This window comes from Nuphar pumila, chromosome 7, assembly GCF_984573655.1.
Source record: "Nuphar pumila chromosome 7, dmNupPumi1.hap1.1, whole genome shotgun sequence".
Classification (NCBI taxonomy): domain Eukaryota; kingdom Viridiplantae; phylum Streptophyta; class Magnoliopsida; order Nymphaeales; family Nymphaeaceae; genus Nuphar; species Nuphar pumila.
In genome coordinates, this window is record NC_143255.1 from 31,701,157 (window position 1) to 31,715,086 (window position 13,930).

General features: G+C 43.4%; 1 protein-coding gene across 1 annotated transcript in view; it reads left to right on the forward strand.

Annotated features, from left to right (window-relative positions):
- Positions 1–1,008: 1,008 nt before the first annotated feature.
- LOC149831781 (uncharacterized) overlaps positions 1,009–13,930 on the forward strand; it is a 38,892-nt gene continuing 25,970 nt past the window's right edge. The window contains exon 1 of the mRNA XM_090014123.1: positions 1,009–1,297. Within this exon, the coding sequence (XP_089870249.1) occupies positions 1,181–1,297 (117 nt within the window). The 5' untranslated portion in view covers positions 1,009–1,180. The remainder of the gene's footprint in view (positions 1,298–13,930) is intronic.

Genomic DNA, 13,930 nt, shown 5'->3' on the forward strand with positions numbered 1-13,930 from the left:
AATTTGCACCCTAAACCTATTGAGCCAAGCTCTAACTAACTCATTTATGAAACAAATAATCGCTTCAAACCTATAACCAATGAGGTTTGAACTCCAAGCTCATTGCTTGCAAGCCAAACACATTAAACAACTAGTGATATAAAATATAGGTAAAAACATATTCAGTATGAATTAATGAGTATATACAAGTTGAATCAAGATGAGTCGAACATTAGTGGGTTGTGTTTGGCTTGCCGGTAGGGGTGTCAACGGGTCAGGTTTGCCCAGACCCGACCCAAACCAAACCCTATAGGGTCCGGGTATGGTGACAAATAAGAAGACCCGAGTAAGACCCGTATCCAGACCCGAAAGTCTGATTAATACATGGACCCAGGTATAGTTTGTAAAATTTTATACCAGACCCAAGCCCGACCAGGGTTTCGATTAAGACCCACAAATTTTCAATGTAAAAATGATAAAAAAATATTATTTTACCGAGTATGGTCTAGGTCTGGTTAATGTAGTTCTTATCGGGTTTGGGTATGGTTTATCTTATAATGGATCTGGATCCAGACCCAATACCATACCCAAAAATCTGGTCAAATTGCACGTGGGTCTGAACCAAACCCGACCCATTGACACCCCTACTTGCTGGGCCTATTTCACAAGTTTGAACGAGCTCTTTATCAAGCTCGATACAAGCCAAGCCAGAAGCGGTTCATCTCGTTTCCAGCCTTAGCCAGGAAGGAGGGCCGGACTACACGATCTGGTCCGTGCCATTCCGGACCCAAGGATGCTCCTACAAAACCCGGTCCACTGTTAAAGAGCATTTTTATTTAAACAAAAAATAAATAAATAACGCGAGGGGTACACACGTGGTTTTGTGTCGGGGAACCCGTGGGGTACGCAACGCGACCCACGGTCGCGGGTCACGGACCGCAGCAACCGGCAAACTGGAACCGAAAGGTAAAGGAAAACCGTCCTCATTATATATATAACAGAGAGCGGACTCGAGGGCCCCTTATCAACTACGACTCTGGAACGGGATTTTCTCGCTGGTCCTCTTCTTCCGAGAAGAGGAAGAGTATCAAACGAAAGGGGAGGACGAGCAGGAGCGAGGGAAGGAAAACCACTCAAACAGAAGAAGAAGAAGAAAGAGAGCGAGAGAAAGAGGAAGGGGGTTGGAAAGAAAGGAGAGAAAATGACGGACTCACCGGGTGAGAGAGAGAAAATCGATTCCGACACCGAGATTCCGTCGGAAAAGGACGCCGAGGTCGTCTCCATGGAGCTTCCCGCCCCCCCTGGTTGGCTCAAAAAGGTCCGTTTTTTTAATTTTAATTTTAATTATTATGTTTCTCCACCCCCAACCACTTCTGTCTCTCTTCCTCGTTGCATTTCCTTCGTTTACTTGCTCGTCTCTCTCCCAATTCGTCGATGCCTTCGTTTTCTCCGAGCCGTTTTTCTAACTTTTTTTTACCCTCTTTCTTTCTCGAAAGGTACTTTTTTTTTGCTTATTTTGAATGGCCAGTAGGGTTGCAGTTTTCTTTTGTTCTCGTTTCGCAGATTTCTGTGTTTATCTCTAAGCTAGGGTTTCTCGAAAACACGTTTGTGTGAGCGGAAGTATGACAGGTTCAATTGGGTCTTCCAATTGTTCTCCGAAGTATGATAGGTTGAATTAGTTCCAGCAATTTCTCTCTCTCTCTCTCTCACGCGTTGTGGATTGTAAGTGTTGGTTACGGATAAAGTTGTGTTTTTTTGCTTTTGGTGCTGCATTTATCACATAGAGCTTTAGCTCCCGAAGCAGTTCCACTGTTCCAGTGTAGCATGATCGGTTTTTGGAGGTTGTTTCATGACTGTTGGTCTTCTCATGTTTCTGAGGGGAAGTAGTGGCTTGCATCTTCCGGAATTTGCTTTCTTCACATTTGGCCGCACACCGACGTGTTTGTTGTTGGATTTCATAGATAAGCCTTGCCCCACCTATTTGGTGGCATTGTAGGGGTGATGAAAATCATTTCCATCTAAGACAGTAAAAGTCCATTTGGGTGCCATGGATGATGCATTTCACATATTTGTGTGATGCAGGGAATAGAAAAATAGTTTGTTAGTTTTCATGCTAGCAGGGAATTTGGAGACCTCCAATTTTCTAGGAATCAGTAAGGATTTTGCCTTGACCCCTAACCTCCCCCTACTCGAAGTCTCCCTGAACCTTGGGTGATTAACTTGTTCAGCATTTCTTGATGTTTTTTGCTGCCTCCCAATATTTTGGTTTTCTTCTTATTGGAGTAATTATCACTTTCCGAAGGCGTTGTTAAGTTGTTGTATGAGTAAAACATTTTGGTGCATTCAAGTTGCACCTTCTAACCTTCTCCTTATATTCGTTCTGTCCTTTGTTTTACTCAAGATGTCCAACTTAGTATGTGCTTCACATACATGTGCTTTTTCTTCGTGTCACATTGTGTGGCACTCTATACCATTCAACTATAGTTGTCTTAAGAAGCATCGTTTCCATTAGAACCGATATTTGTCATATCATGCAATACAATTCTAGCTCATTTCCACTTCATTCATTTTCAATTTCTCTTAATTTTTAAATAATGTTGTGGTCATTCATGTCCTTCAACGTCTGTTAACAAATCCATCATTTTTTTTGTTATTAAACAAATTTTGAAACACCAGAATGGTTTAAAACATTAATTATCACCACCACAGGCAATTAAATGCTTTTAAAAAAGTGAGAGGCATATTTATAAATTGCAGTTGAGGATTGCAACTGATTTTTTAACATGTATTCTTTATAAGTTCAATAGAGGTGCCTTTGGCGGTGACAGTTAGTGTAAGAAGGCACACACAGTATTTTGTAAAGCTTTTGGGCAAAATAATTAGGTGACTTATTAACTTCGGTATCATTTAGCAAACATTAACAAGTTTGCCACCTTTTTCTGCCCCTGACAAATTTAGAAACACCATGGAAACTTCATGCATTAGTTGTTACAATGAAGGAATTTTAATAGATCTATAAAAACAAGCACATGGAGAAATTCCTTGCAATCAAAAGTGCAGTTATTTAATGTTTGTTATTCTTTTACAAGATTGCCTACTTACCTCTGCTTGCAACAATTTATGTATGGTGTGCTTTTTTATTTTTTATTTTTTCAGAATCAAAGAAAATGTGGTCACCTTGTAAATAAAGGTGCAAACATACTAGAAAATTAATCACGGAACCACCATGGAATTTCTAAATTTATAAGTTGCAAATCTGTGGTGAGCTTGTTAACATCCCAAAGACCATTGACATCAATAATGTGTACAAAGTCCAAAAGTTCAAGTTCCCATCATGTAGTGTTACCAATTGTACAAAATCAGAGATTATATATTTGGAGCTGAACAGAAAAATATGAAGTTTATTTTTGAGAGAAAACTTTGATAACTCCACAGGTGGCAACAAACAGCTGCCAAAAGTTAGAACTTATTGTTCAAAGACACAAGTTGGTCAAGTTACCATTTTTTCTATATGATTTTCAGCATATGGTACATTATCTTGGATGCTAATATGCTACTTTTGGGTTGGATTAGTTGATGGTTGTTACATTTAAGGGTCCATGTTGTTAGAGAAATATCTGAAGGACAACTATCATAGATGTAGATAATGAGAGGGAGGATGGGCCATCGGCACTTGGCTATTAGAAAGTAATTTCTCACCCTAACTCTCTCTCATACGCACATTCATTTATGTGTAAGCTTCCACAGTTTTGCCTATTCTATGAATTTAATAAAATTGTAAATATAAATCATTTTCTGTACAGGATCGTTGTGACATTTGGAGACAGTTGAAGCCATTTGATCTATCTGTCCATACTCCAGACCTCAATTCAAATATAAAGTCGGGGCTTTTTTTAAAGAAAATAAAGTGGCCATTTAATGCGGCCACTTTGCCAAATCACATGAAATTTGTCACATTATGAAAATGCTTCCATGAAAATTCCATGCAGCATTGTAGTTCATGCTTTGTTTAGCTCATATTACAATGTCTAAGCAAGATGCCGGATAATGAATCTTGTGGGATTAAACATCCTTATATGGTTGTAGTTATTTAGTGGCATCTATGCCATTTATCCATTCAGTGGATGCATCAGATTTTTGTAGGTAAAAATTGGGTTAGATATCATTCTAACCGGAAGTGCTATTAGAGGGTGGGAATCACGATTCCCAGGAAGCAGGAAGCAGAAGCGGTCTGGAATCACAATTCCCCAACAAGGGATTCGTGATTGCCATACATAGGAATCCCGATTTCCAATCATGAGTTCTTTTTATTGGAATTCCCATGCTAATGAATTCAATTCCTCATGTATAGGATTTTTTTTAGTTTCTAAAACTTTAAGAATTTAGTATGTGTTAAAATAAAAACTTAAAGGGCATGAGAAAATTACCTTTTTCTATCAAGTCTTCACATTCAAATACCAGTTTCTCCATTCCTATCAAGTCTTCACATTCAAAGAGAAGCTAATCAAATTGCACATAGAGCATCTACTTCTTCAAATAGTAGGGCAGTTACTCATGGTCGATTTACTAGCCTTTTGGGTGGGAGGTTGGGAAGAGGTGAATTTAATATAACTCTATCAATAAGGCAAACTAACTTATAACTATTTTATAGGAAGTGCATCTGCAGAGAAGGGGCAATCTAGCACAGACCGGAAGGCAAACAAAAGATTATTTGATGATCCACATAGTGGATATACTTTAGATGGTCACTTTTTGTACTTTTGGCATTTTGGCTATAATTACTATATAGTTTATATTTTTTTTCATTAACAAGCATTTGAACAGTGTGACTGTATAGTTTTTTTAAATGATACTAATATGATCACATGACATTATATTGCTGCACATATTTGTAAATTTTGATATAATATCAAATATTTTGTTATTGCTCCATAAGTTTATCTTTTAGATGGAAGAAATCAAGGATCTTCCACTTTAGATTGGCATTGAATATCATTTTACAGGTATGGATCTATATAACATTGTCCACTCTTATACATTTCTTATTGTTTAAAGGTATCATATAATGTTGATTATACTGTTAGGCTTAGTTGAAGTTTCTTAAAATTGTAATATATGTGATGAGTTACACATTATTTGCTACACAATTTTTATTACTTCAATGCTTTGTAACCAAACTCCAAAATAAATTATGAACTTGTAGTTTTTAAAGGGTTTGCATTTTTATTAATTGTATATGTTATTTAGTTATTCTATGAAATGATTTTAGATAGTTTTTCTAATAGGATGATATAATTGTCAATTGTGGTTGTCATTTCTTAATTATTCATTTTGACACTCCTTTTTTATTAAAAAAACTTCATTCTTTATTGATTGTCTTCTTAATCCGTCATTTTATCATTACTTTTCATAATTTCTTGTACCGCTTCCTAAACTATTCCCCCTACTGCTTCCTATTCGCTTCCTGCTTCCCGAATCCTCCCAAAATTTGGATTGACCTCTTCCCGATTCCGATTCTCGTACCGCTTCCTGATCTCATAACTATGTGATGCAGAGCAGGACCGACCCAGATCCATACATCATGACCCAGGCACTACTAGGGAACCTGACCCCACTGGGATGGACAATCGAACCCAGGAGTTGGATCCGATCTCAAGCAAGGTACCACGATGCTGGGACGTGCCCCTGCACACCTATTCCAGGCGAGCAAAGGTCTGAAGCGGCACTGCACATCAACAACAGCATCCCAGCACGTCAACAACTTGAAGTTTTCTCGGGTCCAGAGACTGGACCCGAGACCCGGATCCATTTAGCCGTCTACTTATACCCGACCCTAGGGTTACGTAGGGGGCAGAGAAGATTGATAATTGCTGATATTCTTTTCCAGTCACGTTCTGTCCGCAACAACCTCTCATTTCCTTCATTGTTTTCATTGTTATTTTCGTTCTTGTCGCTTTTATTTCATTGTTTGGTTAAATTTCTATTGAATAAATCAAGCACCGTTAGCTTTCGGTGTTCATTTGTCATTTGTTTCTGCACGTCGCACGACCGTGGAGGTCGTGCTCCCCCCTCTTCAGCACCCAAGTGCATCACAGAATCCAATCGCCGCTGCATCAAAGTGGTATCAGAGCCCAGCCCCTTCCTCCTTGGTCGACGGTATGGCGCAAGAGGCGAGGGACGATCCTACGAGCGGGAAGGAGCGTGAGGGATCGGGTATCGTAAACGAAGACCCCATAATGCGGATGATCGATATGATGATGAAGATCCAGAAAAATCTGCTACGTGTAAGCAAGGACGTAGCCGACATGTCAAAACGTTTGGATGGGATCAAAGGTCGGATCATCGTCCTTGAGTCGTCGGTGGAGCTTGAGTCGTCGGTGGAGCCGCACGCGACAGGAGCGGGATTGGGTGACAGTGCAACTAGTCACGTAGATGCTACCGCAGCCGAACCAGTCCAGCCGATTTACCCTCTATCTGGCCGCGCCACCGCTCAACACTTGGTACCTTTTTTGCACACGGACTCGATAACGGCTGCGAATCAGGCAGTCGATGCCTTCCAACCGAACCAAGGGGTCGTTGAGGGACCCCCCAACGTCGGCCTGGGTGCGCAGGCCTGGCCTCGAGCCACGACTAAGGGGCTGCAGGCCAGACATGGCCTGCAGGCCAGGCTGCAGGCGCGCCAGCGTTAGCCCGGGCCAGGGCTGACCTAGCGCCCCTCCCTGAGCTCGCGCGTGGGGGCTCGGCAGCAGCCCACCAGCGATCAGGTGGGTGTGGTCCCCTGTGGATCGGACCGAACCTGACAGGTTCCGGCCCAGAGCTTCTGGTAACAGGGCCCAGACCCGACTCTCGGGGACCATCCTTTAGGTCCCCAGGAGTGGGTCCGAGCTTCGAGCCCCTTTATCCGACCTCCCAGTTGGGTCTGGTTCGTGGATTGCCCCGAACCAGATCCAACCAACTAGTTTTGAACCCCAATACAGATCCCATACCGACCCAAACCTATATTGGACTCGGACGGAGCCCCAGTTTGAATTTGGGCCTGGTCAAAACCAGACCCATCCTGTTATGGATCAAGGATTGAGTTCTAACCAGACCTCTTTACACCACAACTCGATTCATGATCCTACCCACCCCATTCTGGGTCTGACAAATAGTGTAGGTTTAGACCCGATCCAGATCCAATCGGGTGAGTCATCCCAGTACTACACAAACCAGACCCAATACCCGTACCAAACCCTAAACCCATCCCCGATCTTGAACCCTGCTCCATACCCAACACACTACCTCTACCATAACCCAAACCTATATTATCCCATTCCAACAAACCCAAAACCCGTGAACCGACCAGCCCTTCCACCTTTAGTAGGACCTGCTGTTATACCGGTGCCTCAACGCCGACATCATATGGCTCCCACTCAAGGGCGGGCCAGACCGAGACAGTTTCAGGCAGCAGCTATGCAGATTCAACAGGGACCGGAGTGACCTGAGCACCGACCGCATGTCAATGGAATCCATCAGTATCAGCCTCCAGTTGAGCAGTACCGTGACGAGGATGCTGCTGCCATGATGGACGATGAAACCTTCTGGAACGAGTACCCTGCTGGAATGGTAGAACCTCGTCAGTAAAGAGCGTCAGAGCACCCCTCCACCTACTGGGTGAAGCTAGACCTTCCAGAGTTTGCGGGACGATTCGACGCTGAGCAATTCTTCGACTGGGCTTATGCCGTGCAGTTTTCTTCGATTACCACTCAGTGGTTGAGCATCGCTGTGTCTCTCTAGCGTCCACTCGATTGAGGGGCCTAGCACATACATGGTGGGTTGAGCTACAAAGGTCGAGGGAACGATAGGGGCAAGAGCGTGTGCAAACATGGGAAGAGATGCAGAAGTTGATGCAGTCCAAGTTCGTGCCTTTAGACCATGCCGAGAGAGCCTACAAGGCCTACAAGGAGTACTTGACCCTGCGTCAAGGCACCCATACCGTGGCGGAATACACTACTGAGTTCCATCGTCTATCCCTGCGAGTGCATATCGAGGAGACCTCGCCAGCAAGTCACGAGGTATATTTCTGGTTTCCGTCCTGTTATTTCTGATGATTTCAGTTGTGTCACAGTCGAGTCATTGGATCAAGCTAGCAGTTATGCCATGAATGTGGAAGAAAAGTTGAAAAGGAGGCAGGAATATAGATTCTCCCGGAGTGACCAGTCCAGTTGACCCAAGTCGAGTTTCCCTACCAGGGGAGCGAGCTCCCCTAGGAAGGAAGACTCAAAGTCCACCCCAAGAGTAGACCCTAGCAAGCCTGACCAGTCCGGCCCAGCATACCATACCAGATCCAAGGCCAAGCCTAGTGAGTCTACCATCCGTTGTTTTAGGTGTCAGGAGTTAGGACATGTAGCGTCTAAGTGCCCCACCGTGAACAAGAACGCCCATTTCATCGAGAGTATTGTTGAGTCAGCATCCGATAGTGAGAGTGAGTCGTCGGTCGAGGGAGAGAATGAAGGGGAAGTCGTAGAGTTCGACGGTAACGTCGAAAATTTATTGTACATCAGTCATTTTTTGACCGCTCCTCGAGAGTCCCGCAAAATGGTTGCAAAACAACATTTTTAGAACCCGGTGCAATTGTGAGGGGCATGCGTGTGATGTTATCATTGACACTGGGTCTTGTGAGAACATGGTTTCTGAGAGTGTCGTGTCCACCCTGAATCTGAAAACGAAAAAATTGTCCCAACCATACAAGATGGCGTGGTTCAAAAGAGGGAACGAAGTCCCCATTACCCAGCGTTGTCTAGTTCGGTTGTTTATGGGGGAGCATTACCACGATGAGGTGTGGTGTGATGTAGCCCCTATGAGTGCGTGTCATATCCTTTTGGGACGTCCCTGACAGTTTGATCGCAAGACTATCCACGATGGCCGTAGGAACACTTACTCATTTATTTTTAAGGGGCATAAAATAGTCCTCCTCCCTATCAAGGAGATTGGTTTTCCCATTGTGGATATGCCTGAGCGAGTTCCCCCAGCTCGCGGGCCTATCATACTGGACTTTCTTGAGCCAATGTAGGGAGGATGGTTATTGTTATGCCCTGGTGGCCAAACCGTCTATGAGTACGTCTTTGCCCGTTCCCGCGGACATCGCGCCCCTTGTCGAGGAGTTTCGCGACATTATGCCGGGCGACCTTTCCAATAGCCTACCCTCGATGAGGGTGGTGTAGCATGCCATCGATTTTGTCCCGAGGTCGAGTCTACCTAACTTCCCCGCGTATCGCATGAATCCATCTGAGCATGCCGAGTTGTTGAGGCATGTTCAAAAGTTACTGCAAAAGGGTTTTATTCGTGAGAGTGTGAGCCCTTGCGCAGTGCCCGCCCTTCTCACTCCTAAGAAAGATGGGTCCATGTGCATGTGTATTGATAGTAGAGCGATCAATCGCGCCACTGTCAAGTACCGTTTTCCCATTCCCCGGTTGGATGACATGTTTGATATATTGGCCGGTCTCTATTTTTTCCAAAATCGATTTAAAAAGTGGGTACCACCAAATCTGTATCCGAGAGGGGGATGAGTGAAAAACGATATTCAAGACACGTGATGGATTGTATGAGTGGTTAGTCATGCCATTTGGGTTATCAAATGCCCCAAGTACTTTCATGAACATGATGACCCAGGTGTTGCGTCCGTGTATAGGGAAGTTCGTCATAATATATTTTGGTCTATAGTTCTTCATTGTCTGATCATTTCAGTCATTTGCGTCAAGTCCTCGAGATTTTAAAGAAGGAGAAGCTGTATGTGAATGCCAAAAAGTGTGAGTTTATGATGTCAAGTGTGGTATTTTTGGGTTTTATTGTGTCGCCTGATACGTATGCTTAGATGGATGTGTGGAAATACAATAAAAGATAAGATTCAGAACAAGGAGATACGTAAGAAGGTAGGCGTTGCACCCATTGAAAATAAGATGAGAGAGAATCGTTTACGGTGGTTTGGGCATATTTGGCAAATGCCTAATGATGCTCCAGTTAGAAGGATGGAGAAATGGGAAAATATATTAGTTAAAAGAGGTCGGGGTAGGCCTAGGAAGGCATGGATGGAGATGATAAGAAAGGATATGAATGCTTTGAACCTCACCGAGGACATGGCATTGGATAGAAATGATTGGAGGAGAAGGATTCATGTGGAAGACCTAGAATGGTTTTCTTTTTTGGTTCATATCGCTGACCCCAATTGTTTTGGGATGAAGGCGTAGTTGTTGTTGTTGTATTGTGTCGTCTGATGGAGTAAAGGCAGATCCCGCCAAAGTCCGTGCGATTGTAGAATGGCCTACCCCAAGGACTATAGGAGAGATCTGTAGTTTCCACGGGCTAGCTACTTTCTACCATCGTGTCGTGAGGAACTTTAGCACCCTCATGGGCCCTATCACATAATGCCTAAAGGGTACTAGTTTCCGTTGGACTTCGGCCGCGGGCAAAGCCTTCACACTCATCAAAGAGAAAATGACTAGTGCCCCCGTCCTAGCCCTTCCTGATTTTAACGCAGTCTTTGAGGTTGAGTGCGACGCCTCTAAAGTGGGAATTGGTGCCGTCTTGAGTCAGAACTGCAGGCTCATTGCTTTCTTTAGTGAAAAGCGGACTCATACAAGGTGTCAATACTCCACTTATGATGTCGGGTTTTATGCCGTTGTACAAGCCCTTCGTTACTGGAGGCATTATCTCATTTATAAGGAGTTCGTCTTGTATACGGATCATGAGGCATTGAAGTATTTGAATAGCCAAAAGAAGTTGAGTGCTAGACATGCCAAGTAGGTCAGTTTCTTTCCAGAGTACACTTTCACGATTCACCATCAATCAGGTACTCTGAACAAGGTAGCCGACGCACTTAGTCGGAAGAATAGTCTCTTGATGACTATTTCCGTCCAAGTGACTGGGCTTGAGCAGTGCAAGGAGTTATACCCTATAGATCCTGATTTCCAGTAGGTCTGGGAAGGGTGCATCTCCTCTGCCAGCACGACAGACCCACGGTTCACTATACATAACGGTTACCTCTTTCGAGGTAATAAGTTATGTGTGTCTGCGTTCTCTCTTAAGCTACAATTGATTTCTGAGTTGCATGAAGAGGGACTAGTTGGGCATTTTGGACATGATAAGACGTTCACAATATTAGATGAACGATACTTTTGGCCCAAAATGCGCAAAGATGTCAAGTTTGTCCAAAGCTGTCGAGTCTGTCAAGTGTCAAAGGGTCAACGTCAGAATCATGGTTTGTATACTCCTTTGCCCATCCCTGAGCGACCTTGGGAACACATCTCCATGGATTTTATTATGGGTCTTCCCAAAACCTCGCATCGTTTTGATTCCATTTTAATTGTGGTTGACCGATTTTCCAAAATTGCCATCTTTGTCCCGTGTAAGCGAACCACAGACGCCTCGTTAGTAGCCTCATACTACTTCAAGGACGTGACCCACTTTCATGGATTGCCTCACACGATCACTTCAGATCGTGACACTCGCTTTATGAGTCATTTTTGGAAATCATTATGGACTTTATTGAAAACCAAGCTCCAGTTCAGCAGTGCCTACCACCCACAAACCGATGGCCAAACCGAAGTCGTGAACCGCACCCTAGGGAACCTGCTAAGGAGTCTAGTTGGCGAGAATGTCAAAACTTGGGACCTAGTCTTACCACAAGCCGAATTCGCTACAACAGTTTCATCAACCAATCTACGAGCAAGTCTCCTTTTCAAGTGGTTTATGGGCGTTCACCAACCCATGTAGTAGATCTAACACCTGTGTCTAGTCTCCCAGACTTAGCCCCAGCCCCAGACACATTTGATGCTGTCGAATACATGCGTGATATTCACAGACAAGTCCGAGCCAAACTTGTTGAAAGTTACGAAACTTACAAAGCTTTCGTAGACCAAGGTCGTCGAGATGTCCAGTTTCTAGTTGGTCAGTTAGTATGGAAGCACCTTCGTTCTGAGCGTTTCCCAGTGGGTACTTATGGCAAGTTGAATCCTAAGAAATATGGCCCTTTCAAGATCCTCCGGCGATTGGGTCTGAATGCCTACCTCCTTGAACTGCCCGAAGATTGGCACATTTCGCCTATCTTCAATGTGTCTGATCTATATGCTTACTGTGGTGACAACAAGTCGTCAGAGCCGACTTCTTCCCAACCAGGGAAGAATGATGCAGAGCAGGACCGACCTGGATCCATACAACATGACCCAAGCACGGCCAGGGAACCCGACCCCACTGGGATGGACAATCGGACCTAGGAGTTGGATCTGATCGCAATCAACGTACCACGGTGCAAGGACGTGCCCCTGCGCACCTATTCCAGGCGAGCAAAGGTCTGAAGCGGCACTGCACATCGACAGCAACATCGCAACACATCAACAGCTTGAAGTTTTCTCAGGTCCAGAGACTGGACCCAAGACCTAGATCCATTTAGCCGTCTACTTATACCTGGCCCTAGGGTTACGTAGGGGGCAGAGAAGATTGATAATTGCTGATATTCTTTTCCAGTCACGTTCTGTCTGCAGCAGCCTCTCATTTCCTTCATTGTTTTCATTGTTATTTCCATTCCTGTCGCTTTTATTTCATTGTTTGGTTAAATTTCTATTGAATAAATCAAGCACCGTTAGCTTTCGGTGTTCATTTGTCATTTGTTTCTGCATGTCGCACGACCGTGGAGGTCGTGCTCCCCCTCTTCAGCACCCAAGTGCGTCATGGAATCCAATCGCCGCTGCATCACTATGAAATGAAGCATTGTGTATAACATAGTAGAACCATGGAATGGCATTTCATGTCTGAAATTACTTCCAAAATTTCAGATGTAAGATACGTGAAGCATTGTTTCTATCATATGTGTGGACATGTGTGTGAATTGAATAGTGCATAAGATACTCCTGTTTTAAATAGTATGAGATGCGCTTGAAAGATAAAAGATTGCCTTTATTTTATGTCACGTTAACTACTATCTTATTGAACCACCAAAGATGATTTATGCCCTGACTTGAGAGTGATTGCATTTTTTAAACCAAGCATATGTTTCTTGTCTAAAGTTAAACCATGCAGAATGTTTGGTAAACATGACATGATAAAAAGGTTATGATCTTTATGGACATTGTTGTTTAGAAAGAGGCCTTTTCATCTAATTAGTACAATTCCCAGCAGCAAACAACTCTAATAGCAATCAAGGTGCATGGATGGTGATAGGCAATTGGTGAGGGGACTTTACCTGAAGCTGTTGTTTGTATCTTCACGTGATCTAATTGGCTTAAACCTTTGAACAGATTCATTAGTTGGATAGTTGGACTTTGAAGGCACAAGTGAATAGTAATCCTTTTGAGCATTTTCTAGAACAGTCCAACACTGTTGTCAATGGAGCTTTCTCTTATCCTATCCTTAATATTGACGCACAAATAGTTTCTTTTTTCTTTTGATTTGAATATATAGGGGGCAAGCTTTAGGGTTGAATATGATAGGTTGACTGGTAGAATTGCACTAACGGAACCCAAGGGTCTCTATTTTGACTCCAGCAGGATTTTGCCTCACTTGTCTATAAAAAAAAGAACAAAAAAACATGAAAAAGAGTTAGAATTATTGGACACTTTTGTCTATTCACATGTATGATCGTCTTTTTGGAACTTGGAACTTGTACAATTAGGGTGGGCAATAAGTTGTCCTAGCCCATCAATAGGCTGTGGCCCTAAGACAGCTGGTCTATGTTGAGTTGCTGTGAGGCTTAAAAACCCTCCTCAGGCCCGATCCGTGTTGCCTATGTTGACCACATGCCGGAAGGCATTTTGTCATTTTACATGCCCTAGCTTCTTTAGTTTGATGTCTAGTGTCATTTTAGTAGTTTTCCCTTTCTTGTTGTGTAATATACTTGTGAGTGTTTATGTATGGTTTCCTTCATAAAGTTCCCATTAAGGCATCTCTTGTTAATAAAGCTAATGTGTGAGCCCACATA